The sequence below is a fragment of the Acinonyx jubatus genome, chromosome D2 (assembly GCF_027475565.1).
Source record: "Acinonyx jubatus isolate Ajub_Pintada_27869175 chromosome D2, VMU_Ajub_asm_v1.0, whole genome shotgun sequence".
In the NCBI taxonomy this organism is placed as follows: domain Eukaryota; kingdom Metazoa; phylum Chordata; class Mammalia; order Carnivora; family Felidae; genus Acinonyx; species Acinonyx jubatus.
The window spans coordinates 75223522-75251167 of NC_069393.1; the positions used below are offsets into that span (position 1 = coordinate 75223522).

Genomic DNA, 27646 nt, shown 5'->3' on the forward strand with positions numbered 1-27646 from the left:
GTGCACTCGAGAATAAAGTATATTCTGTTGCTTTGGGATGCAGAGTTCTAAATAATCTGTCAAGTCTATCTAATCCAATGTATCATTCAGGGCCCTTGTTTCTTTATTGATCCTGTGTCTAGATGATCTATTCATTGTTGTAAGTGGAGTATTAAAGTCTCCTGCAATTACCACATTCTTATCAATAAGGTTGCTTATGTTTGTGATTAACTGTTTTATATATTTGGGGGCTCCCGTATTTGGCGCATAGACATTTGTAATTGTTAGCTCTTCCTGATGGATAGACCGTGTAATTATTACATAATGCCCTTCTTCATCTGTTACAGCCTTTAATTGAAAGTCTAGTTTGTCTGATATAAGTATCTGATATAAGCTACTCCAGCTTTCTTTTGACTTCCAGTAGCATGATAGATAGTTCTCCATCCCCTCACTTTCAATCTTAAGGTGCCCTCAGGTCTAAAATGAGTCTCTTGTAGACAGCAAATAGATGGGTCTTGTTTTTTTATCCATTCTGATACCCTATGTCTTTTGGTTGGAGCATTTAGTCCGTTTACATTCAGTGTCATTATAGAAAGATACGGATTTAGAGTCATTGTGATGTCTGTAGGTTTCATGCTTGTAGTGATGTCTCTGGTACTTTGTCTCACAGGATCCCCCTTAGGATCTCTTATAGGGCTGGTTTAGTGGTGATGAATTCCTTCAGTTTTTGTTTGTTTGGGAAGACCTTTATTTCTCCTTCTATTCTAAATGACAGACTTGCTGGATAAAGGATTCTTGGCTGCATATTTTTTCTGTTCATCACATTGAAGATTTCTTGCCATTCCTTTCTGGCATGCCAAGTTTCAGTAGATAGATCCATCACTAGTCTCATTGGTCTCCCTTTATATGTTAGAGCCTGTTTATCCCTAGCTGCTTTCAGAATTTTCTCTTTATCCTTGTATTTTGCCATTTTCACTATGATATGTCGTGCAGAAGATCGATTCAAGTCACGTCTGAAGGGAGTTCTCTGTGCCTCTTGAATTTCAGTGCCTTTTTCCTTCCCAGACTAGGGAAGTTCTCAGCTATGATTTCTTCAAGTACACCTTCAGCACCTTTCTCTCTCTCTTCCTCCTCTGGAATCCCAATTATGCGTATATTATTGCATTTTATCACATCATTTAGTTCTCTAATTCTCCCCTCATACTCCTGGATTTTTTTATCTCTCTTTTTCTCACCTTCGTCTTTTTCCATAATTTTATCTGCTGATTCACCTATTCTCTCCTCTGCCTCTTCAATCCGAGCTGTGGTCACCTCCATTTTATTTTGCAGCTCATTTATAGCATTTTTAGCTCCTCCTTTCTGTTTCTTAGTCCCTTGATCTCTGTAGCAATAGATTCTCTGCTGTCCTCTATACTTTTTTCAAGCCCAGCGATTAATTTTATGACTATTATTTTAAATTCATTTTCTGTTACATTGCTTAAATCGTTTTTGATCAGTTCGTTAGCTGTCACTACTTCCTGGAGTTTCTTTTGAGGAGAATTCTTCTGTTTCGTCATTTTGGATAGTCCCTGGAGTGGCGCGGAACTGGAGGGCGCTTCCTCTGTGCTGTCTGGAGTTACTTGCGTTGGTGGGCGGGGCTGCAATCAGACCTGATGTCTGTCCCCAGCCCACTGCTGGGGCCACAGTCTGACTGGTGTGTACCTTAGCTTCCCCTCTCCCAGAGACAGGACTCACTGTGGAGTGGTGTGGCCCGTCTGGGCTACTTGCACACTGCCAGGCTTGTGGTGCTGCTTGGATGGGATCTGGCGTATTAGCCGGGGTGGATCTGCAAGGTGCACAGGGGCAGGAGGGGCAGGCTCAGCTCACTTTGCCTATGGTGGTCCGCTGCGGGAGGGGCCCTGCGGCACCAGGAGGGAGGCAGACCCGTCGGAGGGATCAAGCTATTAGTTTTAAACGAGATTTGTTATCCTGGATTAGTCATGTGGTATATGTCACTAAGTACATGACTTACACATGCTGTGATAATGTTTGTTATTGAGTGATGCTGAATTATAAAGTGTTACTTGGAATACCAAATAATGGATGTGTTACTCAGGCTGATTTGTGAATGATCACACAAATGTGCTCCATTTTTTTTAAGTTTATTTATTTTGAGAGAGAGAGCTCGAGCATGGGAGGGGCAGAGAGAGAGGGAGAGAGAAAATCCCGAGTAGGCTCCATGCTGTCAGTGCAGAGCCCCCATGTGGGGCTCAGTCCCACAAACCGTAAGATCATAATCTCAGCCGAAATCAGGAGTCGGTCGCTTAACTGACTGAGCCACCCAGACACCCCTCCATTTTTTAATATGAATTTTCCTTTTTAATTGCCATTTTGAAAATAACTCACATTTTATATCCGGAGATCACGTGCAGGAGGATGCTAAAATCCTTCCATCTTTGTGTTTCTATTAATGCAATTATAGTATTACAGTTAAAAACCATTATGAAAATTTCACACGTGTTATAAAAATTGCTGAACTTATTAGCAATAAACCTAATAATTCTAGATATTCATATGCACATTTAGGCCAACTTTTAGAAAGTTGTTTTTACTTTGTACTAAATGTGTTTTAAAAACCACTTGCTCTTACAAAACTTGAGTCTTATGCACACACATGGGCAGGGAGGGACTGCCTAACTGCAGGTAGTTGTTTGTGTGCTGTTTTAAAGCCATGATGTTTGGGGCGCCGGGTGGCTCAGTCGGTGAAGCATCCGACTTCAGCTCAGGTCATGACCTCACGGTTCGTGAGTTCGAGCCCCGCATCAGGCTCTGTTTTGACAGCTTGAAGCCTGGAGCCTGCTTCAGATTCTGTGTCCCCCTCTCTCTCTGCCCCACCCCTGCTTGTGTTCTCTCTCTGTCTTTCAAAAATGAATAAACATAAAAAAAAATTAAAGCCATGATGTTTTAGCCAGTTATGCTTTACTGATAGGTACTGAGCATCTTCTGTATTCCTGTAAACAAAACCTTGATGCTTATGTCCAGGGGAGGAAACCTAGGAGTAAATAAGTAGTACACGCAGGTTTTTTTAGATTACTGGTTTGTGCCTTTGTCCAGTAGGCTACATTTATAATAATAAAGCACAATACCATTTTCAGTGTCAAAACTCACTACAACAGCAGTTTATATGACTTTCAGAACGTTGACTGACTATTACTTTGAGCAAATTGAGTGATTTTTGGAAAGTAAAATAATAATCTCTGTTTTGTCTGTAATTTTGCACAAGTTAGTTTCTTGGCATTGTAGAAGTTCAAGGCCTTCCCGAGGTGGGTGTCCCCCACCCCCCGTGACTGCCAGTCACCTAAGTGTCAAGAAGTAGCCTCTGCAGCAGGCCCGGGAGAACCCCAGATACCTAGTGACAGAGTCTACGGTTACAGTTGTTCGCTGGTTAATCCCAGCAGAACCATCCTAGATTGAGTCAGAAAGTGAACTGCTCTTCTTAGGAGTTTTTAATAGAGCTCGATGTGTAATTAAACCCAGACAGCAACTTTCTAATCCTGAGAGCAGTGTGGTGCTCGCTGTTGTTTGACAAGAGTTTTCATTCTTTTCTGTTGAGAAATAATCCCGCCCTTATCTAGTTTTCTTTGAAGTCCAACTTGATTTTTATTTTCTTCAGTTGATCAGTAGGAATCACATAGAAAAGCTGCTGCTGGACTCTGCTCAAAGGCAACAAGCTCACAGTGCTTGATTACGAGTAAGCAGCCACTCCGTGTTCTCTTCTACGCTCAGCACTGGGATGTCTTGTAAACAGTGGGGAAAACAGGCCGAATGCGTGTGGTACAGTCATAAGGAGGAACGCTGGCTTTCCTCGGATATCCTTCATTTAATCCGACAGAATGGACTGAGTGCCTGTCACATGGAGAGGCATGGTGTGGTGCCTCCCTTCAAAGAGTACAACCCAGGGCAGTGTCTCTCAGCCAGTGGCACTATTTCCTCAAGTTGTTTAGACTTTCAGGCAGCACCCTGTTTGCCCTCTGGGTCTCGGCAGGCCCCAGAGACCAGATTCTGTGTGATTCTTAAAAGCTTCTGTGGAACTCCGTCCCACTGTCTTTTGTAATAAGGAATCGAGAACACACTTATGTAATGTCTTTTTTTCCGCTAGATCATAAGCTCCAGAAGGCCCGACTCATGTCACAGCGGTAGTCTCAGCACCTAGCACAGTCACGGGTACACACTGGGTACTTCACAGGTACCTCTGTAAAAATAATGAATGAAGAAGGGGGACCGGGATTCTTGGTATCCAGAGGTCGTGGCATCACTGCGGGAGCATAGGTGTTCAGATAGCCAGCAACGAGCCTTGGAGAGTGTGTCTTAGGTTTGTCGGTGAACAGATCTGCTCAAAGCTGCCAGACTTACAAAGCACCGTAAGTCCAAGATGATTTCTCACTTCTTTTGTTCACTCTAAGTAGAAACTTAATGAGTACTGTGACATGTTAGAGAAGGGAAAGAGAAGCATGAGACAATGAGGCTTTTCAGTGAATGATTAACCAAATTTATATTGTATTCGGTATAGGTGTGGTTTGAGTTTAGTAAATGAGGAGGATTCACGAAGAAAATAGGGCTTGACTTAGATCTGGAAATAAGAATAGTAATGATAATAATGGTAATTGCTAATACATGCAGCGCTTACTGTGTGCCAGGCATTCTTTATGTACACAGTGTTATTATTCCTGCAGTAATAACAGGTAAGGTGTAGAGAGAGCACAGAGCTGGAAGTGCTGAAGCCAGGATTTGAACTCAAGTAGTATTTGAAGAGGGAAGGAGAGAGGTCTTTTCAGGCCAAGCATGAACATTTTTTTAATTTTAATTTTAATTTTTTTTAACATTTACTTATTTTTGAGAGACAGAAATAAGAGAGAGACAGAGCATGAATGGGGGAGGGTCAGAGAGGGTCAGAATCCAAAGCAGGCTCCAGTCTCCGAGCTGTCAGCACAGAGCCCGATGTAGGGCTCGAATTCACGAACTGTGAGATCATGACCTGAGCCGAAATCGGACGCTTAACCGACTGAGCCATCCAGGTGCCCCATTTTTTTTTTTTTTAATGTTTATTTTTGAGAGAGAGGGAGAAGCGTGTGCATGAGAGGGGGAGGAGCAGAGAGAGAAGGGGACAGAGGATCCAAAGCAGACTTTGTGCTGACAGCCTGACTGGGGCTCGAACTCAGAAATCATTGAAATCATGACCTGAGCCGAAGTTGGACTTTTAACTGACTGAGCCACCCAGGCGCCCTCAAGGCACGGAAGTTCTTAAGGGCACTCAGTTTTAAGCGCCTGATTTGAGTGTTTCAGCACAATTGTACACTTAAAGAGTTATAATCTTTGATAACTATGGCAGTTCCTTGGTTTAACAAATATTATTTTCAGCTCCTTTGGGACCATCTTTGTCCCTCTGAGGAGGGCAAATCGGTGGATACACAGGGGTCAGTGAGGAAAGTTACTGTAGTTAAAGTAGCAGACAAGATTCAGAGGATTGAGAGATAAATTTGGTGGGATGAGCAAATGGCTGGATGGCCTCGGAAGTTACATAGGAGTTTGGATATGATGCAGGAAGCCATCGTATCTTCATGCTGCGCAAATGAGAGACCTGTTCGAAACAGCATGTAATGCTAAATCTAACAATAGCTTTCGAATTGGAGTAGATATGGATAAACTTGATCGGGGTTAGCATGCATTTTTTCTAAAGGACCAGATAGTAAATATTTTAGGCTTTGCAGGCCATAAAATTTCTATCACAGCTAGTCAATTCTGTCATATCAGGAAAGCAGTCATAGATGATATGTTGTTAAACAACAATTGTCCCATAAATGCTGATGAACAGTTGCATATAGGACAAAGGTTAGACGTCCCTCCCAGCCAGCCTCTATGACCTTGTAACCAAGGTAGGGCAGTAGTGCAAAATTTCTCCTTCTCCTTCTTATGATTCTGACCGTGCACTTGTCCTGTGGCTCCCCACCTGCCCCCACCTCCATTCTCTATAAGCCATGGTGGTAGCACTCTGCAGATGATGTCAGTGGGAGAAACTGTGGATTCACCTCCTGTCAGTCCCCATAAAGGAGACTTCCAGGCCTCTGGTTGACAGGTTGCTGTCTTCTCGTTTCTTTGAGATTTTTCTTTTGTGCTTTTCTCTAATTAACAAAGCATTTGGAACTGCAAGCCGCTTCCAAATCTAACAGCTAAGTTCAAATTGTTTGCTTCAGGAATTTCTGCCTCCTAGCCAACTAGGAGATTTGATGAAATTCTTCAGTGTACCCAACTTTAAAAGCAGTCTGGCTCAGAATATTTGTTTTTTTTACAATTTTTTACAATTTTTTAAAATTTAAATCCAAGTTAGTTGACATATAGTGTAGTAATGATTTTAGGAATAGAATTTAGTGATTCATCACTTACATATAACACCCAGTGCTTGTCCCAACAAGTGTCCTCCTTAATGCCCCCTGCCCATTTAGCCCATCCCCCCACCCGTCACCCCGCCAGCAACCTTCAGTTTGTTCTCTGTATTTAAGAGTCTCTTATGGTTTGTCTCCCTCTCTGTTTTTATATTATTTTTGCTTCCCTTTCCTTATGTTCATCTGTTTTATATCTTAAACTCCACATATGAGTGAAATCATAACGATCTTTTTATTTCTTATTTTATTTTATTTTATTTTATTTGTCTTATTTTATTTAGCATAATACACGCTGTTCCATCCACATAGTTGCAAATGGCAAGGTTTCATTCTCTTTGATCGCCGAGTAATATTCCATTGTGTATATATACCACATCTTCTTTATCCATTCATCAGTTGACAGACATTTGGGCTCTTTCCATACTTTGGCTATTGTCGATAGTGCTGCTATAAACATGGGGGTGCATGTGCCCCTTTGAATCAGCACACCTGTATCCTTTGGATAAATACCTAGTAGTGCAATTGCTGGGTCGTAGGGTAGTTCTATTTTTAATTTTTTGAGGAAACTCCATACTGTTTTCCAGAGTGGCTGCACCAGTTTGCATTCCCACCAGTAGTGCAAAAGGGTTCCTTTTTCTCTGCATCCTTGCCAACACCTGTTTTTTCCTGAATTGTTAATTTTAGCCATTCTGACAGGTGTGAGGTGGTATCTCATTGTGGTTTTGATTTGTATTTCCCTGATGGTGCGTGATGTTGAGCATTTTTTCATGTGTCTCTTAGCCATCTGGATGTCTTCTTTGGAAAACTGTCTATTCATGTGTTTTGCCCATTTCTTCACTAGATTATTTGTTTTTTAGGTATTGAGTTTGATAAGTTCTTTATAGATTTTTAGACACTAACCCATTTGCAAATATATTCTCCCCTTCTGTCAATTGCCTCTTAGCTTCGCTGATTATTTCCTTTGCTGTGCAGAAGCTTTTTATCCTGGGGTCCCAGTAGTTCATTTATGCTTTTATTTCTCTTACCTCTGGAGACATGCCAAGTAAGAAATTGCTGCAGCCGAGGTCAGAGAGGTTGTTGCCTGTTTTCTCCTCTAGGATGTTGATGGCTTCCTGTCTTATGTTTAGGTCTTTCATCCATTTTGAGTTTATTTTTGTGTATGGTGTAAAAAAGTGGTCCAGTTTCATTCTTCTGCATGTCGCTGTCTAGTTTTCTCAACACCATTTACGGAAGACGCTGTCCCTTTTTCCATTGGATATTCTTCCCTGCTTTGTCAGAGATTAGTTGGCCATATGTTTGTGGATCCATTTCTGGGTTCGCTGTTCTGTTCCATTGATCTATGTGTCTGTTTTTGTACCAGTACCATGCTGTCTTGATGATTACAGTGTTGTAATACAGCTTGAAGTCCGAAGTTGTGATGCCTTAGGCTTTGGTTTTCTTTTTCAGGATTGCTTTGGCTATTTGGGGTCTTTCTGATTCCATACAAATTTTAGGATTGTTTGTTCTAGCCCTGTGAAAGAATGCTGGTGTTAACTTTGATAGAGATTGCTCAGAATATTTCCGTACCACTCTTTCTTAAGCAGTGGAATTCTTGCAAATTACTGTGATAAGTGACTCTCCTTTGCCACATTTTAATAGTCATTTTAATGCTGCTATGAATCCTGGTAACTGAACTATCTTATTTCATTTGGAGATAAAGTTTTAATTGGAAATAATTTCACATATATTGGAAATGTATGGTAATTAGGCTCAAATGAAAGGTCATGTTAATATTATTCCTTTTTATTTTTTAACGTTTATTTTTGAGAGAGAGAGTGAAAGCAGGGTGGGGGGCTGGGGGAACAGGCAGAGAGAGAGAGAGACACAAAATCCGAAGCAGGCTCCAGGCTCTGAGCTGTTAGCACAGACAGAGCCTGACCTGGGGCTCAGGCTCACGAACCGTGAGGTGAACCAACTGACCTGAGATGAACCAAGTGACCCACCCAGGCGCCCCTAATATTATTATTTTTTAATTAACTTGAAAATTTAGGTCTTAGGAACAAAAAAGGTTATTTCACTAAACTTTATTTAATTTCTCACTTTAGGGGTATCGAATGGACAAGTTTGACTGGTTTTCTTTCCTTTGCTACATCAACACCGAACAATATGGGATTAGTGAGAAATGAACTTCAGCTGGTTGATCTTCCAACAGGTTTGTGTATTTAGTCTATTAAAAGATTGAAAATGGTTTTTCATACTGATCAAAGATGTTGCTATTTATAAAACATGTTCCAAAAAAGTTTCTTTCAACTTGGAGTTTTTCTCTTGTATTCTGTATTTGTATATTCATTTTGTTGTTGTTTTGTCTGTAGTAATTTCCCTAGAAAGACTTGTTTGTATGCAAATTATGTTAACATAAATGCATGGTAAATGGCATACCATTAGCCTGAACAGACAAATTCATAATTAAATACTGTATCAGTTATACTTTTAAGTACATTGTTATAGATAACCAGAAATACAGTTTTATTTTTTTTTAATTTTTTTAATGTTTTATTTATTTTTGAAGGAGAGAGAGACAGAGTATGAGTGGGGGAGGGGCAGAGAGAGAGACAGAGAGACAGAGACAGAGATAGACAGACAGACAGAATCTGAAGCAGGCTCCAGGCTCTGAGCTGTCAGCACAGAGCCCGACGTGGGGCCTGAACTCACAGACTGCAAGATCGTGACCTGAGCCAAAGTCGGACGCTCAACCGACTGAGCCACCCACGTGCCCCCAGAAGTACAGTTTTAAAATAAATCTTTGTATTAGGCTTTATTAGATTCTCTTTTATAACTTTTGGCATTTGTAGGAAAACCTTTATATATTTGTAGGTAAGGATTGTTGTTAAGTGTTCATATTTAAAACTTTTGGTAGTCTCTGGCTGACTGAATAGGGAAATTTGGGAGTTTAAAGACTACAATAGGAAACATTCCAGTAAAGTAACTTGTTCAGAATTGTTTAAAAACCTACAACCCAGTGAATCTCAAAATGAAGAACTTGAAGAAAGAATAAGGTGAGAGTTTCAAATTATGTTATGGCACATGCATGATTTCAAATAGAATTCTTAACAAAATAGTCCTGAGTTTCTTTAAAATGGTGTGGCAATGAGAATATATATGTAGATGGTTTAACCCTAAGATACGTATGTGTGTACATGTGTGTGCAGTAAATCAAGTATATGGTTGTTTCCTTGTATTCTCCGTATGTATCTCCAGGGTATGGTTGTTCTTACTTATCAGAGTATGTTACTAAACCTCAGGGAATTAGCCCCACTGGAATCAGTTCAGTGTTCTGGTCTCATTGGAAGTGGCCTGCCTAGTAAACCCTGCCCCCAGATTGGGGTTTCTCTAATTACATGGTAGCCTGGGGGTGAAATGCTGTTTTCTAGTGTCATTCATTTTTTCCCATTTTTTCCCCCCGGTCAGCTCAAGTTCAAGACTGTTAGTTAACTTAAAATCTTTCTTTCACATATTTATTTTTCACGAACAAATTTCTAAGTCATAGTTACTGACTTGCTTAAGTGGGATATTTGACTTCATAGATGATTGACTTTTTTAGTCTTGTCTTCTAAAGGAGGGCAGCAGACCAGCAGAGTCAGGAAAGGATGTGGGGTGTTTGGCAAATAAGTAGAGGGAGATCTCATTTGATGGCACTGGGGAGGAGGGAGGCATGCAGGCATTCATTTGTCTTTGATTACTTTCTCTCTTTTGTTTAATGTAAATACAAATGTGAGAAAGTTATTAAAATATATTTGTTCCAACATAAAGTAGAATTTGCATTTTTTAATTACAGAAAACCACTTAGCTTCTTTGGCAGTTAACTAATTCTTATCATTCCCCAATTTCAGTGCGTAGAGAGCTTTTGACAGGAACATGTCAAAGTCTTTCAGTTGAGCGTTGTTCATGGGACAAGGAATCTTAAGTACCAATTTAGAGAGTGTTTTCCCCACTAGTTAGTTTTGTGAGCATGAAAATATTTATATTACTTTAAATATACCAGTAGTTTTTATAGTAGACAATTCCTTTACCATAAATGCGTTGAAACTTTAGAAATTGATTTCTTAATTTCCAAAATATAACTGTAAGAAACCACCAAAGGTATTCAAAAAACTCTACAACAAAGGAAAATATATTTGTATAAAATAGATATTTGAATACAAGTAATATATTAATTTGTCTTTAACTTGTAATACTTCTAAGAATATGTTTTAAATTTAGAGTAATTGAAACAACTTAGAAGCAAGTGGAAGAATGAATGGGAGAGTAGAGGCAGCCCAGATCAGATTCCATTGGTGTGGATAAGTTCTTGTGTCTTACATGTTTTATCTGGTTTTTTACATTTTCTTTAATATTTGCAATAAAGGTAGGAGCATTGCTTTTCGCGGTGAACGAGGCAATGATGAGTCACCCATCGAAATGATTAAAGTATCTCATTTGAAGTAAGTATGAACCAAAAAAAATCTAGTGTTATCACAATGGAATCTTAAAAATTTCTTTTAATCTTGAAGAAAGCGTACGTATAGAATTCCTTAATGATAATAAATGGTGCTATGCAGCTCTATCCAAGAAAATATTTTGATCACAAAATTAAATTGCTATTTCTTTTAATTTCTTCTTTTTTTTTTTAAATGTTTACTTATTTATTTTGAGAGACTGATAGAGAATCCTAAGCAGGCTCTGTGCTGTCAATGTAGAGCCTGACGCGTGTCTCTATCCTATGAACTGTGAGATCATGACCTGTGCTGAAATCAAGAGTTGGACACTCAACCAACTGAGCCACTCAGGCACCCCTATTGCTTTTAATTTCTACTTAAAAAGATGAGATAACATTTCATTAGATTGGTAAAACCAGTAGTCTGTTTGTTCTGCTATAGCTCTATTGTAAATACCTATCACCCACTAAGAAAATGTTATTTGTTACCTACTGAAATTCTTATGCATTTCTATCTCAGCATGGGTTTGTTGAGTGAAAGAACTGATTTTCTTTCCTTATAATTTTAATTTTAGTAAGTTTTGAGTTTTTCATTCCAAGAGAAAATACATGTTAAGCAAGATTATTAAACATAGAGACTGAATGAAAACCAATCAGAAGAACAAAAAAAGAAAGAGTAAGCTGTCCACAATAGTTTTCAAAATTGCTTTAGCTTGGGGCGCCTGGGTGGCTCAGTTGGTTGGGCATGCGACTTCAGCTCAGGTCACGATCTCGCGGTCCGTGAGCTCGAGCCCCGCGTCGGGCTCTGGGCTGATGGCTCAGAGCCTGGAGCCTGCTTCCGATTCTGTCTCCTTCTCTCTCTGCCCCTCCCCCGTTCATGCTCTGTCTCTCTCTGTCTCAAAAATAAATAAACGTTAAAAAAAAAAATTAAAAAAAAAAAACAAATTGCTTTAGCTTTATGAGGATCTTTGCATTTCTATATAAATTTTAGAATTAGCTTATCAATTTTACCCAAAAAAGCTTCCTGGGATTTTGATTGGGATTGCATTGAATCCATAGATCAATGTGGGGAAGAATCGACATCTTAACAGGTTTTGGGATTCATGAACATGGTGTCTCTCTCCACTTATTTACAGCTTTAATATCTTTCAGTAATATTTCTAGTAGCATTTTTGTTGATTCCGTACTATTTTCTATATAGACATACTTCACTGTCGTTTGCCAGTAAGGACACTTCTATATCTCTATTTTCTGGAGTATGGGCCTTTTTCCCCCCCTTGCTTTGCTGTACTGAGTAGGACCTCCAGTACAATGTTGAATAGAAATGATGAGAACTGACATCTTTGTTCTGTTTCTGGATTTTACGGAGAAAGTGTTCAGTCTTTCAACATTAAGTAAAATGTTAGTTGTAGATGTTTTGTAGGTGCCCTTTATTAAATTGAGGAAGTTTTCTATTCCTAGTCTGCTGAAACTTTGTATTGAGTAGGTGATGGATTTTGTCAGATGCTTTTTCTGCATTTATGGACATCACCATGATGGTGGTTTTTGTTTTAGGTCAGCTAATATGGTGAATTACATGGACCTCTATTTCATGTTAAACCAACTTTACATCCCTAGGATAAATTTTTCTTGGTCATGATATATTATTGCATTTGATTTGCTAATATTCTGGTATATTCCTGGGTTTGATTTGCTAATGTTTTATTAAGGATTTTTTGCATCTGTGCTCATGAAAGATACTGACCTAGTTTTCATGTAATATCCTTGTCTGGTTTTAGAATCAGCGTAATGTTGACCTTGTAAAACAAGTTGTGAAATATTTCCTCCTCTTCTTTTTTTCTGGATGAATTTGTGTAGAATTGGTATTATTCCTTACTTAAATAGGAAGATTTCACCAGGGAACCCACCTGGGCCTAGAACTTTCTTTGTGGAAAAGCTTTTAAATACATATTCAGTTCTTTCATCAATATATAACTATTTAGGGTTTGTTTTTTTTTTGTTTTTCCCCAATGAACTCTGGTAGTGGCTTTCAAGAAATCTGTCCATTTCAATGAAATTCTTGAATTTATTGATTAAAACTTGTTCATGATATTCTTTTAATGTCTGTTTCACCTGAATGATGGCTCTTTCATTTCTGATATTAGTGAATTACAGTGATCAGTTTTGTTGATATTTTCAAAAAAACTCGTTTAGTTTCTTTAATTTTTCTCTATGGTTTTCTAGTTTTTGTTTCATCGAATGCCATAGGTATCTTTTTTTTGCCTGCTTACTTTGGGCATAATATGTTCTTTCTCTAGTTTCTTAGGATAGAACTGTATACTCTGGTTTCTCTTCAGATCGTATAAATCTTTCGCCCTTTTAAGATAGAACTGTAGATGATTGAATTAAGGTTTTTCTTTCATATAAGCATTTAATGTTACATAAGCACTACTTTTTCTGTACCTTACACTTTTTGATGTGATGAGTTTTCTTTTAATTCACTGTATGATAATTTTTTTAATGTCTATTTTTGAGAGACAGATTGAGCGGGGGGAGGGGCAGAGAGAGAAGGAGACGCAGAATCTGAAGCAGGCCCTGAGCTGTCATGTCAGCACAGAGCCCGATGCAGGGCTGCAACTCACAAACTGCGAGATCATGACCTGAGCTGAAGTTGGATGCTTAACCGACTGAGCCACCCAGGCGCCCTTATACTTTAACATTTCTGTGGGTATTTAGAGATACATTGTTTAATTTCAAAATATTTAGGGGTTTGCCAGATATCTTTCTGTTAGTTTATGTTTTGATTAGAGTCAGAGAGCATATTTTATATTATTTTAGTCCTTATAAATTTAATGTGATTATTATGTGGCCCAGAATGTGGTCTGTCTTAGTGAATGTTCCATATGCACTTGAAAAGATTGGTTTGTAGTTATTCAAGTCTCACATTCATACAGATTTTCTGCCAGCTTTTCTATTACTGAGAGATGAGTGTTGAAATGAACTTTGTTCTGGATGTATTCTTCTTTTGAAGAACTTGAGTTCTTGCTTTAGATATTTTAAAGCTCTGCTCTTGGGTACATGCATATTTGGTATTGCTATTATGTCCTTTTGATTAATTGACTTCTTTATCATTATGAAATATCCTCTTTATTTTGGTCCTATTCTTTATTCAGAATCGGATTTGTCTGATTAGTATAGCCACTCCTGCTTTCTTTTGACTAAAGTTTGCATGGTGTATCTTTTTCTTCCTTTTACTTGTGTGTTACCTATGTCTTTACATTTAAAGTTGATTTCTTCTAGAAAGCATGTAGTCCGGGCTTGTTTTTCTATTTGGTAATTTGTGTTTCAGATGACAGTGTTTAAATTATTCCTATTTAATGTAATCATCAATGTGACTTATGTTGAAATCTACCACCTTGCTATTTTCTATTTTTTTACTTTAAAATGAGTTAATAAGGATAGTTTTTAATTTCTTAGATTTCATTTATAATATGCAAAATGTCAATTGTTATAAACCACATAAAAGTTCTTTGTGGGAGGTCCTCAATAACTTTTAAAAATGTAAAGGAGTCCTGAGACTGAAAGTTTTCAGAATTGTTCAGTTAAACTATTTAGACTCCAGTCTCTCCTGTTTCCAGCCAGTCTTGACTCTATATACACCTGCTAAGTTAATACACCTAAAACAACTGATCACTTTATCCCTCCTATCCGAAAGCTTTCAGTGATCAACTATTCTCTGCAAGATAAATCTCTTTATAACCTAGTCTGACATATTCAAGTGTTTTAAGTCTTTTGTAATGTGATCCAAAATTCACACTTTAGTCTTTCTCACCATGATTGCTGTCGCACGTTCTGCATCTCAGGTAGCATGTTCCCCCGCTCTGTGTCCTTTCTTGTCTTGGCCATTTGTCACATTTGTAACTCTGCCTGGAATGCCATTTCCTGATTGTCAAAGTAAATCTCTTCTTTCGTAGTGAATCTTTATAGCATTCACCAGATTTTGTTTTATATTAGTTATTTACATACAAGCCATTAGATGCCTTTATGTTAGACATTGTAAAAAGTGTAACATATTTCATTTGTATAGTCCATCATGGTTTATAAAATTAATTCGTGTGCGCTCTCCCCTCCCCTTCCCCTTTTTATTCTTAGAGCATTCAGTGAGGGAGGTAAGACAGGTGTTATTAACACCATTACAAAGATAAGTAGACTAAAACTCCAAAAGATTACATGGTTTGTCTGAGGCCACATAATTATCAAGTGGCAAACTTTGTCCTGAGCAAGAGAACATAAGTCTTTGGATGCACTGAATGTAGGGATCTTTCTACTCTCACATTTCCTCAGTGTCCATTATGATAGAAACTTTATGAAAACTTTTACTTTTTCATTTAATTTTTACCATAATCCTCATACCAATTCATTGGGTTAGGTAGGGGTATTCTCATGTCACGTGCCAGAAAATTAAATCTTGGGAGGGTTACCATATTACTATAAACTGTTTCACCAGGATATGAACTTGTGCCTTTTTTTATTCTGTCTTCTGAGCTGGGCTCCTTACGTAAGTTTGGCTGTATGACTCTCAAAGGTCATCTTAGGGTTTTACCTTCTTATGACTATTAACCATGAGAACTAAATGTTAATTTATATTGTCTGTATTTAGAATGTGTCATGTGAGTTTTCTGATTTACTCAACTTTTTGTATGTATTATGGTGAAAATCTTGCAATAAGGGGCTTATTTAGTAATTTTGTTTATTTTAGGCAGTATTTGGCAGTTGTATTCAAAGATAAACCCCTGGAGTTATGGGATGTTAGGACTTGTACCATTCTGAGAGAGATGTCCAAAAACTTCCCTGCAGTGACTGCTTTGGTAAGTTCCAGCTGAAGAACTAAATGTTCTTCATGCGTGAAGGACATAGGCGTGTGTGTATGTGGTGGGTATTTTTCTTTAGCTCGAAGTGAAGTCATTACTGCCATGTATTTTCTTGTTAAAAATGTGTGTTCAAGAGAAGATGATCTAAATACCTGGAGATGACTCTTATTTTCTTGGTTCGGTTAAGATAATATTACGTTGGTGGAATTCCAATTACAACTTTACTTAAATGTTTTGAGGAACATGATAAACATACTCCAAAAGATTTATGAAAGGATAAAAATCCTAACAGCTAACTCAGCCTTGAAAAAAGTGGAGGACAGTATTGGGAAAGTGGTCTCCCTTTATGGAGAAAAATACTGGATCTCTACCTAATACTCTATTCAGAAGTGGGCTCTCCAGGATTAAAGACCTAAATGTAAAAATGTAAAGCTGTAAGATTAATATAGTCAAACAAAGAAGAATATTTTTGTGTCCTGGAAGCAGGAAAGGACAATAGAAGCTCAAACCAAAAGGCAAAAAAAGAAAAATTCATGCATTTAATTATGTCAAGGTTGATGCTTTCTATTCAATGAAGGACACTAATGTCAAAGTTAAATATAGAAGACCAGTTGGAAAAAGAAATTTACCGGTGTCTGCAACCAACAAAGGACCAACTAATCCCTGTAGGGGGTTGGGATCGTGGGAAGTCCTGCACTTACACAGTGACAGGACAGGAACCCCCGTGGAAAGATGGCCGCAGGACGGGAGCGGTTGGTGGAGAAAGCTGAAAGGCCAAGAAGCATATGAAGAAAGATTCAAATCATCTGTTTTTAAAGATGGGCAAAATAAAATAACCATGGTATAACTCCTAGACTGGCAAAAACTGGGAAACCAGATGCGGGTGTGGTATGGGACACAGGAATCCTTATGCAACCGTTGGTGGGAAAGCAGATCCGTGAGGCGCTCTGCAGAGCAGACCGACTGCGCCTGGGCAGACAGACATCCCCTGTGTGCCAGCTCTTCCGCCCCTGATCACAAAGGAGCTCCTGTGAGGGTACTGACTGCAGTGTTATTTGTCGTGAGAGTTTGGAGGCAGTCTGGGTATCCTTGGCTGAGAGAACAGAGAGACTAAAACCGGATGCACTCATGGAGTATTGTATAGCATGCAGAAGACACAGAGGTGGGACTTAGATTGTGCTAAATGAGAAGAGTTAGGAACAGGGCAGGATAGGACGCAGTCCTGTTTATCTAAGGTACAAATACATGCATGGAAAATGACTACCATGAAGAATCTGTGCACATGAGAGGATATTAGATTGAATGCATGAGAATAGGTGGGAATGCAAAAGAATAAGTAAATAAAATCAGAGATTTGAGGTGGATCTGTGGATGACAGTGGGCCATGATTGGAGGAACACGAATCTCACCCTGTGCACCTGCAGGGGAGAGGTAGAAGTAGGGAAGAGGAAATCCCATAATTATATTTATTATTTTCATTTTGTAAGAAAAAGAAAGCACCAAAAAGTTAGACCTTTCGGAAGTTTGCCATTAAACTCTTCAACCTTAAGCTCTCGTTAAAGATTAGAGGTAGAAGGAGGTAAGAGGCAGACTATTAAAATCTGCCTTAAGCACTAATTAAAATGCATTCATTCAACCTTTGTGTAAACAGATAAAACCTCAGAACAAATTGTGAATTCATGTGCAGTAATAAGAAGTGATGCCAGGCAGTGGCGAGCATGCCCAGCTGTTCTGGAAGGATTCTTTGACTGAAGTAAACTGAGCATTTCTAGGTGTGCCTGTCTTTGCTTCCCAGGAGTGGTCACCATCTCACAACTTGAAGAGCCTGAGAAAGAAACAGTTGGCCACCCGAGAGGCCATGGCCCGCCAGACTGTGGTCTCAGATACAGAGCTGAGTGTCGTCGAATCATCCGTGATCAGGTGCGGTGTGCTGTTTCCTGCCTTGGTCATTTGGGATACCAGTGTCATGCTCGGGAACTTGACAAGTGTCACCCAAAGGCATCTCTAGCAGCAAGGTGCAGTCTGCTTTTGAACATACTTTGTTGTGCTTCAGTGCATACCTGGAAGACTGAGTGAATTCTATTATTTCATTTCTTAGTGCGGTCAATAACGTAGCCAGTAATATCCGCGTGTCAGCATCCATTAGCGAATGTGTTCCATAAACTTCAGCTGCTGAAATTCAAATGAGTGTAGCATGAACGTCTAGATACATCATATTTTCATTTTATGTACACCAAAGAAAATACAGAGAGAATTCTAGATTTATGGACTGTCCCCATCCCCATTCCCATCAATTTTACAAATAAAAAACTTCAGAAAGAATGATGGGTCGAGGTAAGGCCTCTCTTCTGCTGAGGAGTGTTCTGCAGCAGAAATGGTGAAGAAGTTCCTTGTGTGAGGTCTGGATGACCGCATGCCTCTGGGGGGGGGAGGTAAGTGTTCTCTCATAGTGTGACCAGTTGGGAGTCATTTGTGTTTTGTTGTTGTTCTGGGTTTTTTTTTTTTTTTCTTTTTTTTTTAAGAGAGAGTAAGCCTGTGAGTGTGGGGGAGGGGCGGAGGGAGAGGGAGAGAGAGAATCTTAAGCAGAGATCCCAAAGCAGGGCTCAGTCCCACAACCCTGGGATCATGACCTGAGCTGAAATCAGGAGCTACCCAGGCGCCCCTAATTTGTGTTTTCTATATTATTAGCTGGGCAAAGATCCGTTTCAGCCTTTTGTTTTGTTTTTTTGTTTCTTGTGGTTTGTTGGTTTGTTTGTTTCTTTGAAATCATTTTGGACCTCTTGTTAATGCATCTATATTTTGGGCAAGTTAATTAACTGTCACTCTAGGGAAAAGAAATACCTTTATCTTACTTCTCTCTATTCCAAAGCTTGTTGCAGGAGGCAGAAAGTAAATCTGAACTCAGCCAGAACATCTCTGCCCGAGAACATTTTGTGTTTACTGATAATGACGGCCAAGTTTATCATCTCACGGTTGAAGGAAACTCCGTGAAAGATAGTGCTCGGATTCCACCGGATGTGAGTCCAACTCCTGGTTAAATCTTCATTGAGAGTTCTGATCAAAGATTCTGTTGATTCCATATCCAGGGAAGCCATAGTTAAGTTGTGAAACTATTTCAGAAAAGTTTAATGTAAATAATAAACTTCACTATTTAAGGAGATAGTATCATTGCTAATAAACTTGTCCCATACTGCTAGAGAATAACATTGTAACTACTTAGCATAAATACTTACTACGTGTTACTTACTCTTTATCCCTTTAATAATCCATGAGGAATTATTTCCATTTTATCTGTGACAAAACTGAGGGAGAATAAGTAACTTTCCAACATTACCCAGCTTAGCGACATGGCACTTCTAAACTCAGGTCTGCCGTCTGACTCCGGTGTCTCTCCTCTTTCCGTTTCAGGCATTACCCTGAAGGATCTGACTTACAGTCTAGCATTATTTTGGGGTAATAGTAATCAGGTTGTAAGTGCAATAGTATTATTAATATTTACTAATTTATGTATATCCTTCTATGACCTTGTGAGACCCTCAGAGCTTCTGTAGTTCACAGCTTATGTCCGCATGCATCTCATAGGTTGTTCTTAATGAATAGATTAAGAAAATGTTTTTGTTAACTAATACTATTTTAATGGTTAAGCGGAGGGATGAGATGATGGCATAAAATATATCTATTCATTTAAAGTTGTTGTCTAAAAATGTAATGTTTTAGTTGAATGCCAACCCTCATATTTTGCAGGTGACTCAGAGTCTCATGGGTTGTAGTCAGGATGGCGGCCAGGGTGGAAGGTCCATTTCCAGATCGCTAACTCACAGGGCCATTGCAAAATAATGCAGGCTGTTGACGAGTGGCCTCCATTCTTCCTCACGTGGACCTCTCCATAGGGTTGAGTGCCTTCCTCCAGAGCGAGTGATTCAAGAGAGAACACAGAGAAAGCTGCAGTGTTTAGGACCTTGGGCAATCACACTCCGTCATTTCCTCAGTGTGCTGTTGGTTCACGGGTCAGTCCTGTTCATCATGGGAGGTGACTGCCAAGGGACATGAGTCCTCAAGGCAGGGTTAGTGGGACCTCTGAGAGGCTGCTGCCACATCTTCCTTGTAAACAACAGAAGAGTTGAGGCCAAACAACCTTCTCTGCTAGAAATGGAAACTAACATGTGAAAGTACTTTTCAAACCAGTTTCATTTTTACTGTTATATAGAACAGGTCCTACCTGAGACTTAGTAATGCATAGTTTGAACTTTTTCCGATTGTCACTAGTTTGAAAGGATGGAAGTGGTAATGAGAGTGTGAAAGATTGATATTTGGCAGTCATAACAGAAAGGTAACTTGCTTTAAGCGTATAGAATGAAAGACCACTAAGGAGTGCACATGGAAGACTTGCAGTGTCATGTAGCTGTCCTGTGGAATCTGTTTGCTGTCTTAGAAAATAGGAGGTTCCTCCTCCAGAAGCTCAGAGAAGGCCCCATCTCAGCGCTTCTAATGCCACTCGCAGGCAGTTCCGTCTGCTGCTAATCTGCTCCACGCTTGCGATGAGGATATAGAAACGACCCAGTAACTGAGATGCCAGTTCCTCCTTACCCCAGAAAAAGTTTGAAACTTTTGGACATTAGACCCAAGTTTCCCTCTTAAAAGTATTCCTTTCAGGATGATAATTGTGCCTCAGGACTTGTAAGATTCTGTCTCCTTTTGTGGAGGTCTAAAGTAAGGGTATAGCAAGTTTCCATCTGCCTGCCAGAGCCTTCTATTCCATGGCTAGAAGCCACTTTCTCATGGAATGACCAGCCTCCGGTGAAATGAGTATGTAGTTTAGAGCAGTTAGGGAAAGGGATTTGAGCATCTTCTCAATAATACACGAGGAATTGGCTCATCATTTTTATTCTCTGGACTTTAAATATTTTCTAGGGACTAATATAGAATTTAGGCAGGGTTTTGTTTGCTTGTCTTAATCCAGTATTTATTACCTTCCTCCTAAATGTGAAGTATTAAACATTTGCTTTGAGTTGGCCCCAGAACTATAGTGTATATATAGACGGTAAAAAGAAAAGGAAAGTTTGGCGTATTTTAAATTCTGGAGTGTCTGTAGTTGATTGCCTTTATTCACAAAACTGGAACAGTGGGAGAGAATGAGTGTCCCTGCTTTGTGGCCAGCCTTACTTCTGATCTTTGGAACATCGTATTTTATATACAGGAACATAACAGTGTCAGCTAATAATACTCTATTGAGTTTTAATCTTACATTTAGTTCTCTCAGGATTATTTGGAGCCACAAAGCAGCTTTATGCCACATCCTCTGAAAGCACCTTGGTATTCCATATGGCTCATATCCCACCAACAAACTCTTAGGTAGAAAGATCTGGATTGTTTAATTATATGGTTGTATTAATATCTTCACTTATAATTCTAATTTGATTTCTGAGCTTAAATTTTAAACTTTTACATTTTAATTTTTAGAGTTTAGGAAGTAAAGTTATAAAATGTGAAAGTTTTTAAAACTAAATAGTAAAGGCAAATTCTTCTTTTGTTTTTAAAGTTAGTTATTTTTGAGAGACAGCATGGGGGAGAGGCAGAGAGAGAGAGAGAGAGAGAGAGGGAGAGAGAGAGAATCCCAAGCAGGCTCTACACTGCTAGCGTGGAGCCCAGTGTGGTGTTCAAATTCATGAACCGTGAGATCACGACCTCAGCTGAAATCAGGAGTTAGACACTTAATCAACTAAGACACCCAGGTGCCCCTAAAGGCAAATTCTTAATTAAAAATTGTTTAATAAGACCTTGCAGTGTTGCTTCATACTATATAGAATTCTGTTTATTTAACATAACTTTCTAAGTTTTTTATTATTGAATTCTTTGAAATACTTTTTTTTTTTTTTTTTTTAAAGTACGCTCCATGCCCAGTATGGAGCCTAATGCAGGGCTTGAACTCACGACCCTGAGATCAAGACCTGAGCTGAGATCAAGAGCTGGATGCCTAACCGACTGGTTCACCCAGGCGCCCCTAAAATAATTCATTTTTAATCCAGTCTTTTTCTTTTGTTTCTTGACTACCACTAGGATTTATGCAGTATTTGACGTGTGGGCCAGTCTATTAATAGTCAATTTGGCAAACCTTGAGCTTTCTACTCCCTACTATGGATAGCATGAGAACTAAGCATGTGGATTTTTATTTTTATTTTGTTTTATAGCTGTAAAAGCAGATTTAATAAGTGGAGAAATAAATAAGCAATAATATGGTTTAATAGTAGCATGTATTGACTGCTGTGTAGCGGGCATTGTTTTGAGCCCTTTTCTGTAGAAATTCATTAATAGTAACAGGAACTCCTCAAGTTTCATGAGCTTAACCTACTTGATCCATAATAAATTCAAGAGGCAGGAAGATTAAGTGAATGCGCCCCAAAGCACACAACAGATTTGAGTGATAAAGCTCAGATCCAAGCCCAGGCAGCTGACTCCAGAGCCCGGACTCCTAGAGTCTCTGTCACACTGCCTCTGTGCGTCTGTTAGAGCAGTAGGCTCCTTTCTCAAACCCCGCCTGGGAGTTACTACAATAGTGTTACCTTCTTATATTTGAGTTTCCATGTGTACCTTCTTTGCAAAGCTTTCTGTGAATTCAGATTGTGCAGACGCCTTTAATCTACAGTATCTTTTTACCTTCATTATTCCTGAAGGTATCCGTGAAGCTCTGGGTCCCCTTTTCAGTAGAAAAACTGCACAATCCGTTATGAAACAGCTTTGAGTAGTTTCCTCTGGAATAGATTGGTTTATCCTTTTGCAGTGAATGATAAGTTGGAGACAAGAGCTCTCTGGAAAAGGTTTTCTTCTTTCTCTTTATTTCTTTTAATTTGCTTTCTATGAGGAATTTCTTCCTTAAAAGATATCTTTTCTCTATAAATTTAGTTCGGATAACTTAATGTCTGTCAAATTGAAATCTCCTGTTTCTTCATAGTTGAAATTGATGAACTAGGTGGGTGGCACTTTTAGTGTCCGAAGTCTGTTAGTATTTGATGGCATTCATACTAAAGCAAAACCGTTTATAGTGAAGTTTTAATTAAAATACCCGTATTATTTTATCACATTAGGTAAAAACATTTCTCTGTTTTGATGGCTCTTAAGTAGTGAAAGCCATGTGTATTTGTTGCTGTTGTTTTCTAGGGAAGTATGGGTAGTATTACCTGCATCGCTTGGAAAGGTGACACATTAGTTCTTGGAGATATGGATGGAAATTTAAATTTTTGGGACTTGAAAGGCAGAGTATCCAGGTATGATTCGAGAATGCAATATTATTTGATTAAAAAAAAAAGTAGCTTCTTGTTACGTTTCCTTTGGAGGCTTGTGACATGGTAAGTAGGATCATTAAACATGACCCAGTGTCGCTTACACCCTTGGGTCTCTTGTCACTGAACTTGGGAGGAAGGGCCTTGAGCCAAGCTCTGGGTCATTCATTGGAGACATTTAGTATGCAGGCAGAAGTGCTTGCTGAGACATTATTCGAGTTGTTGTGAAAAGGCAAACCCTTTCTGTCAGATGGGACCCCTGTCCCAGAAAGCAAAGTGGTTCTCGTGTCACCAGACCTTGTCAAAAACAGACCTAGAAAGAGTCATTGGACATAGTTTCTGGTGACGAGATCTTACCCTGCTTCATACTGGCATTTTGTTTTTGTGTGTCCTCAGAGGAATACCTACACACCGCAGCTGGGTGAGGAAGATTCGTTTTGCCCCTGGTAAAGGAAACCAAAAACTAATAGCAATGTACAGCGACGGTGCGGAAGTGTGGGACACGAAAGAGGTGGGCTCAGCCCCGGGAGGGGCCCTCCAACCAAGCTGCTGGCCACAGGAGCTGTATTCTTCTCCCTCCTTCTGATGTAGAAATGAAGCCTGTGTAATGGGTTTAGCAAGCTTCTCAAAACCATTTTCTCGCTTTTAATGGTATCACTGTCTTTGGAATCTTTAAAATGCAACCTGCATGTGGAAAGGAGATTGCCAAAGACTGTTCGGTTTTAACTCGCGCTGGTCTTTGCCACAGGCACCGTCTGTGATAAACATCTTCCTTTTCTTTCTGAAAATGACAACCAAATTCACTCTTGTAGGTTCAGATGGTGAGCAGTTTAAGAAGCGGAAGAAACGTGACCTTTCGGATATTGGATGTGGACTGGTGTACTTCAGATAAAGTGATCTTGGCATCAGATGATGGGTGTATCCGAGTCCTGGAGATGTCTATGAAGTCCACGTGTTTCAGAATGGATGAACAAGAGCTAACCGGTATGGAACGCCTTTATTTCGCCCAGGCTGCTCTCTTCCAAAGACAGAGCTGCCTGTGTTTCTTTTCGGTCTTGCTTTCTAACCATCTGAGTTTAAGGAAATATATTAACTTCAAGCTTGAGTGCGCTGGACTCTGTAACTGCAGATGCCAGTCATTCTCCGCCTCTGGTTTGACAAGTGCCCCTTCTTTGACCCTTTGCAGAGTGCTTTGTCAAAAGATCAAAGATGTTTACATAAAAATGATACACTTAGAATTCAGGAGAACTCATCAGAGGAAGTGAATCTAGTGGTAAGGTGCTGCTGGCTTCTTCCTAATGAGCTTGGTATCTTTTGCAAGCATATATCACTGGGGGCGCCTGGCTGGCTCAGTAGGTAGAACATGTGACTCTTAATCTCACAAGTTGGAGCCCATGTTGGGCAGAGAGAGACAGAGGGAGGGAGGGAGGGGGAGAGAGAGAGAGAGAGAGAGAGAGAAAGGAAGGAAGGAAGGAAGGAAGGAAGGGAGGGAGGGAGGGAGGGAGGGAGGGAGGGAGGGAGGGAGGGAGGGAGAAAACAAACCATGTTAGAAAAGAAAGGGGCGAGCATGTATCATAGAAAAGGTACTTTGGTAAGGACAGTGTTCTGTCATGAATTTTGATACCTATCTTAAGATAGGTTAAATGGCCAGTCAAAATAAAATTAGATGATTGCTCTATCATACCTATTTTTAGATTGTTTTTATCAGAATGAAGAATATTTTAGTAACTATAGCCTCTGTGACTTTGAAAAAAGAATGGGATTGTCGGTTTGAAAGGCAGCTTGTGTCCAATGAAATACAGCGTTCATCCTTGGAATGTGCTTTTGGAGGGAGACAGACCTTCTGATCCTAATTGGAGCCAAGCAGGAAACTTCCTGCATTAAGCATTCTCCAGGCATCCCTGCGGTGTGCACTCCAGGCTGCTGATCTGTAGAGCATTTCCTAAGAGACTTGTTTGGTCACTTGCTGAGTTTCAGCCTCGAACTGGCAGCTCTGGGAACTGTCTGTACCTCTGGAAGGTCGGTCTTTGGCACATTCAGAGACAGTGTTTTGAAACCTGCCCTTGGACCTTGTGTTCCTGCTTGAGGTGCTCCCAGCGTGCTGCGGATGCTGGCCGGGCTCCCTCGAAGTTCTGTTAGGTGTGCTTTGTTTTTGTCGCTTCCCCACCCCTGCCGGTGGATTCGGTACCGCCGCTTCCTCCTGTGTGACTGTGATGGCCACCTGCTGAAGCCAGGGGTTGAGGACTGCATGCCCGCATCTGTCCTTGAGACGTTTGCCAGCTCCGCAGAGGGGCGACCATCCCCTACTTCCTTCCGTAACACACCTCAAGTTCTTTCGGAAATCGAGGGAACTTCGAGATGGTTTTCTTTCTAATTGAGTTACTAGTTGTAGGTTAAAGAGGTGCGCCAGTATAATCCAAATGTTTGAAAACTTTTCAGTCACAATTAATTTAAAATTCGAGTCTACCAAAGCCAAGGTAGCTCTTTCTTAAATTAAAGTGACTACAGAATCGGAGCCCATCATTAAATCATTCCTATCCAATCTCTAGTGATGTACCCTCAGCCAGAAAGGGAAAGTCTTTAAAATAGTAATGGGGAAAGGTCAATATTGACCTTTAAACAACATTCGATACACATTAAAGAATCAAAACTGGTGGCAGTGTGAATACGGAGTTAGCAAGAAGAGGTCTCTGTGTTTACCTCCAGATACATGCTGATATGGTCTGGGAAAATTATGTTTAATATATTCTTATTCTGGGGAATTAGACAGTTTGGGCTTCTTAATATGGGATGAAAAATCATTTTAGGTCATATGCAGTGATATACTTAATAAATTTTCTTTAATCTCCTTAATAACAAGTAGAGAATATCCTACTGGTTCAGGTTTGTCGGCTTTCTTAGAACAGCTTAGAAAGTCCTCTCCCCGTCCCCCCGTTTACATTTGTCTCAGCCTCCCCACCTCAATAAGCGAGAAGGTCTGACAAACATAAAAGACGGGGGGCCCTGTTTTTGAGTTGGAGAACCTTTGCTGCCTTATTTATCAGGGTCATAAAATGGCATTTAAAAAAAAAAAAATTGTAAGACTTTTTTTTAGCGGCGTCAAGAAGGAATCCAAGAGTGTGGGACTTGTTTAATGACATTCCAGTTGGATGCAGTTTCCACACACCCTGAAAGGCGTCGGCGTGGTGTTAGAGACCGCAATCCGATTCCTCCGGCTGCTCGGGCCACTGCTGGACGACATGCTTTTCCCCGAGGGAGCACACATAGAAGGAGGCTTTCTGCAGTCAGATTTATGCCCAAACCCTGCCTCTTCGTCTGCCTCTGCTTTCCAGTCATTTCCAGTGGTTTTCCTTTGGGGTATTTGGAAATGTGTCATGACTTGCGGGGGCAGGGGGGAGGTCTGGGGTTACTGAACAGCATGCAGTGCATGGAACAGTCTGGACGATGAAGAATGGTCCCGCCCAAAATGTCAGTAGTGTTTCTTGTGTCCCTTCTTCCCCCCCTCATTGCGTCATAGTGAAAAAGTCACCAGGGCAGGGTCCTCTCCTTCCCAGACCGCCTGCGCGCCTTGCCATTTGCCACCTCCGCTTGGTGGGGGAGCGATCTTCCTCCTGCTTTTCTTCTCAGCTCTTCAGTGTTTTCTGCACTGCTGTCACACAGGCAGCCAACAGTCTGGGCGTGCTTCTGTTTGACACCCCGATAACTGTAGCCCAGACCAAGCAGAACGTGTGAGGGAGAGTATCCGTGCCGCGAGCCGCCTTTTCATTCTACGCTGTTATTTCTAGATGTGAACGAGCTCTTGTAGCTGACTTTCTCCAGCTGCGAGACGGTCACCTGTTGTGTTCTCATGGCTGATCTTTGCCCTTGAGAAGAAAGGTAGGAGGGAGTGGAGTTCACTTGCAATTTGTTCACCCCCATTGGGATGCCATCAGCAATGTTTCGTTTCGAAGAAATGACACATTTGTTTTTAAAAATCAGACGTTTCCCTCCGTTTGCCCTGGCTTGGTAAAGGTTGTCTTGCTCACGTTACGTAAAAACTGTGGAGTGCTGCTTTTTAAGAATATTCTCTTGTGTCTTTTCATTGTCCATTGATTAAGAAACTACCACTTAACCTGGAAACTTCCTCTGTTTCCAAGCTTAATTTGTACCGTTAAGTCTTTGTGTCCTCACATGGACTATTTCCAAACATTTTGTAACCTAATGCCAGCAGCCACTACCGTCTGAAAGTGACAGGGGCCGACTTGAGAGCTGGAGGATTACGTGGTTGTCTAGTAAGGATGAGAAGAGACAGAGTGTGCTAATAAGTAAACCCACGCTCGTCTCTTCCGGTGCTGGTTTTAATGGTTCTGTAGGTATGTAGGTAAGTCTCACTCTTACCAGGTACATTCCTCCCTTAATAACCTGGGTGTACAAGATAAATTTTACCGAATGGAAAAATTTTAAAAACTTCATAGCAACAGAAGCTATCAGCAAAGCAAAATGCAAATTATAACCTGGGAGAAGGTATTTCTAGAAGTTATTTCTAAGTCCTTAATAGACTATCCACAGAGAAGAAAAAATATATATACCAATGGCCCTTAAATATATGAAAAGATGCTCAACTTTATTCCTAATAAGAAACATACAAATTAAAATTACACTAAGAATCTGCTTCTCAACTGTCAGATC

General features: G+C 40.0%; 1 protein-coding gene across 2 annotated transcripts in view; it reads left to right on the forward strand.

Moving 5' to 3' along the window:
• Positions 1–27646, forward strand: part of WDR11 (WD repeat domain 11) — a 67961-nt gene that overhangs the window by 26878 nt on the left and 13437 nt on the right. For both annotated transcript variants that reach the window (XM_027063256.2, XM_027063257.2), the window contains exons 12-19: positions 8483–8589; positions 10783–10858; positions 15590–15698; positions 17497–17621; positions 18571–18718; positions 22857–22963; positions 23375–23489; positions 23791–23962. In XM_027063256.2, the coding sequence (XP_026919057.2) occupies positions 8483–8589; positions 10783–10858; positions 15590–15698; positions 17497–17621; positions 18571–18718; positions 22857–22963; positions 23375–23489; positions 23791–23962 (959 nt within the window). The remainder of the gene's footprint in view (positions 1–8482; positions 8590–10782; positions 10859–15589; positions 15699–17496; positions 17622–18570; positions 18719–22856; positions 22964–23374; positions 23490–23790; positions 23963–27646) is intronic.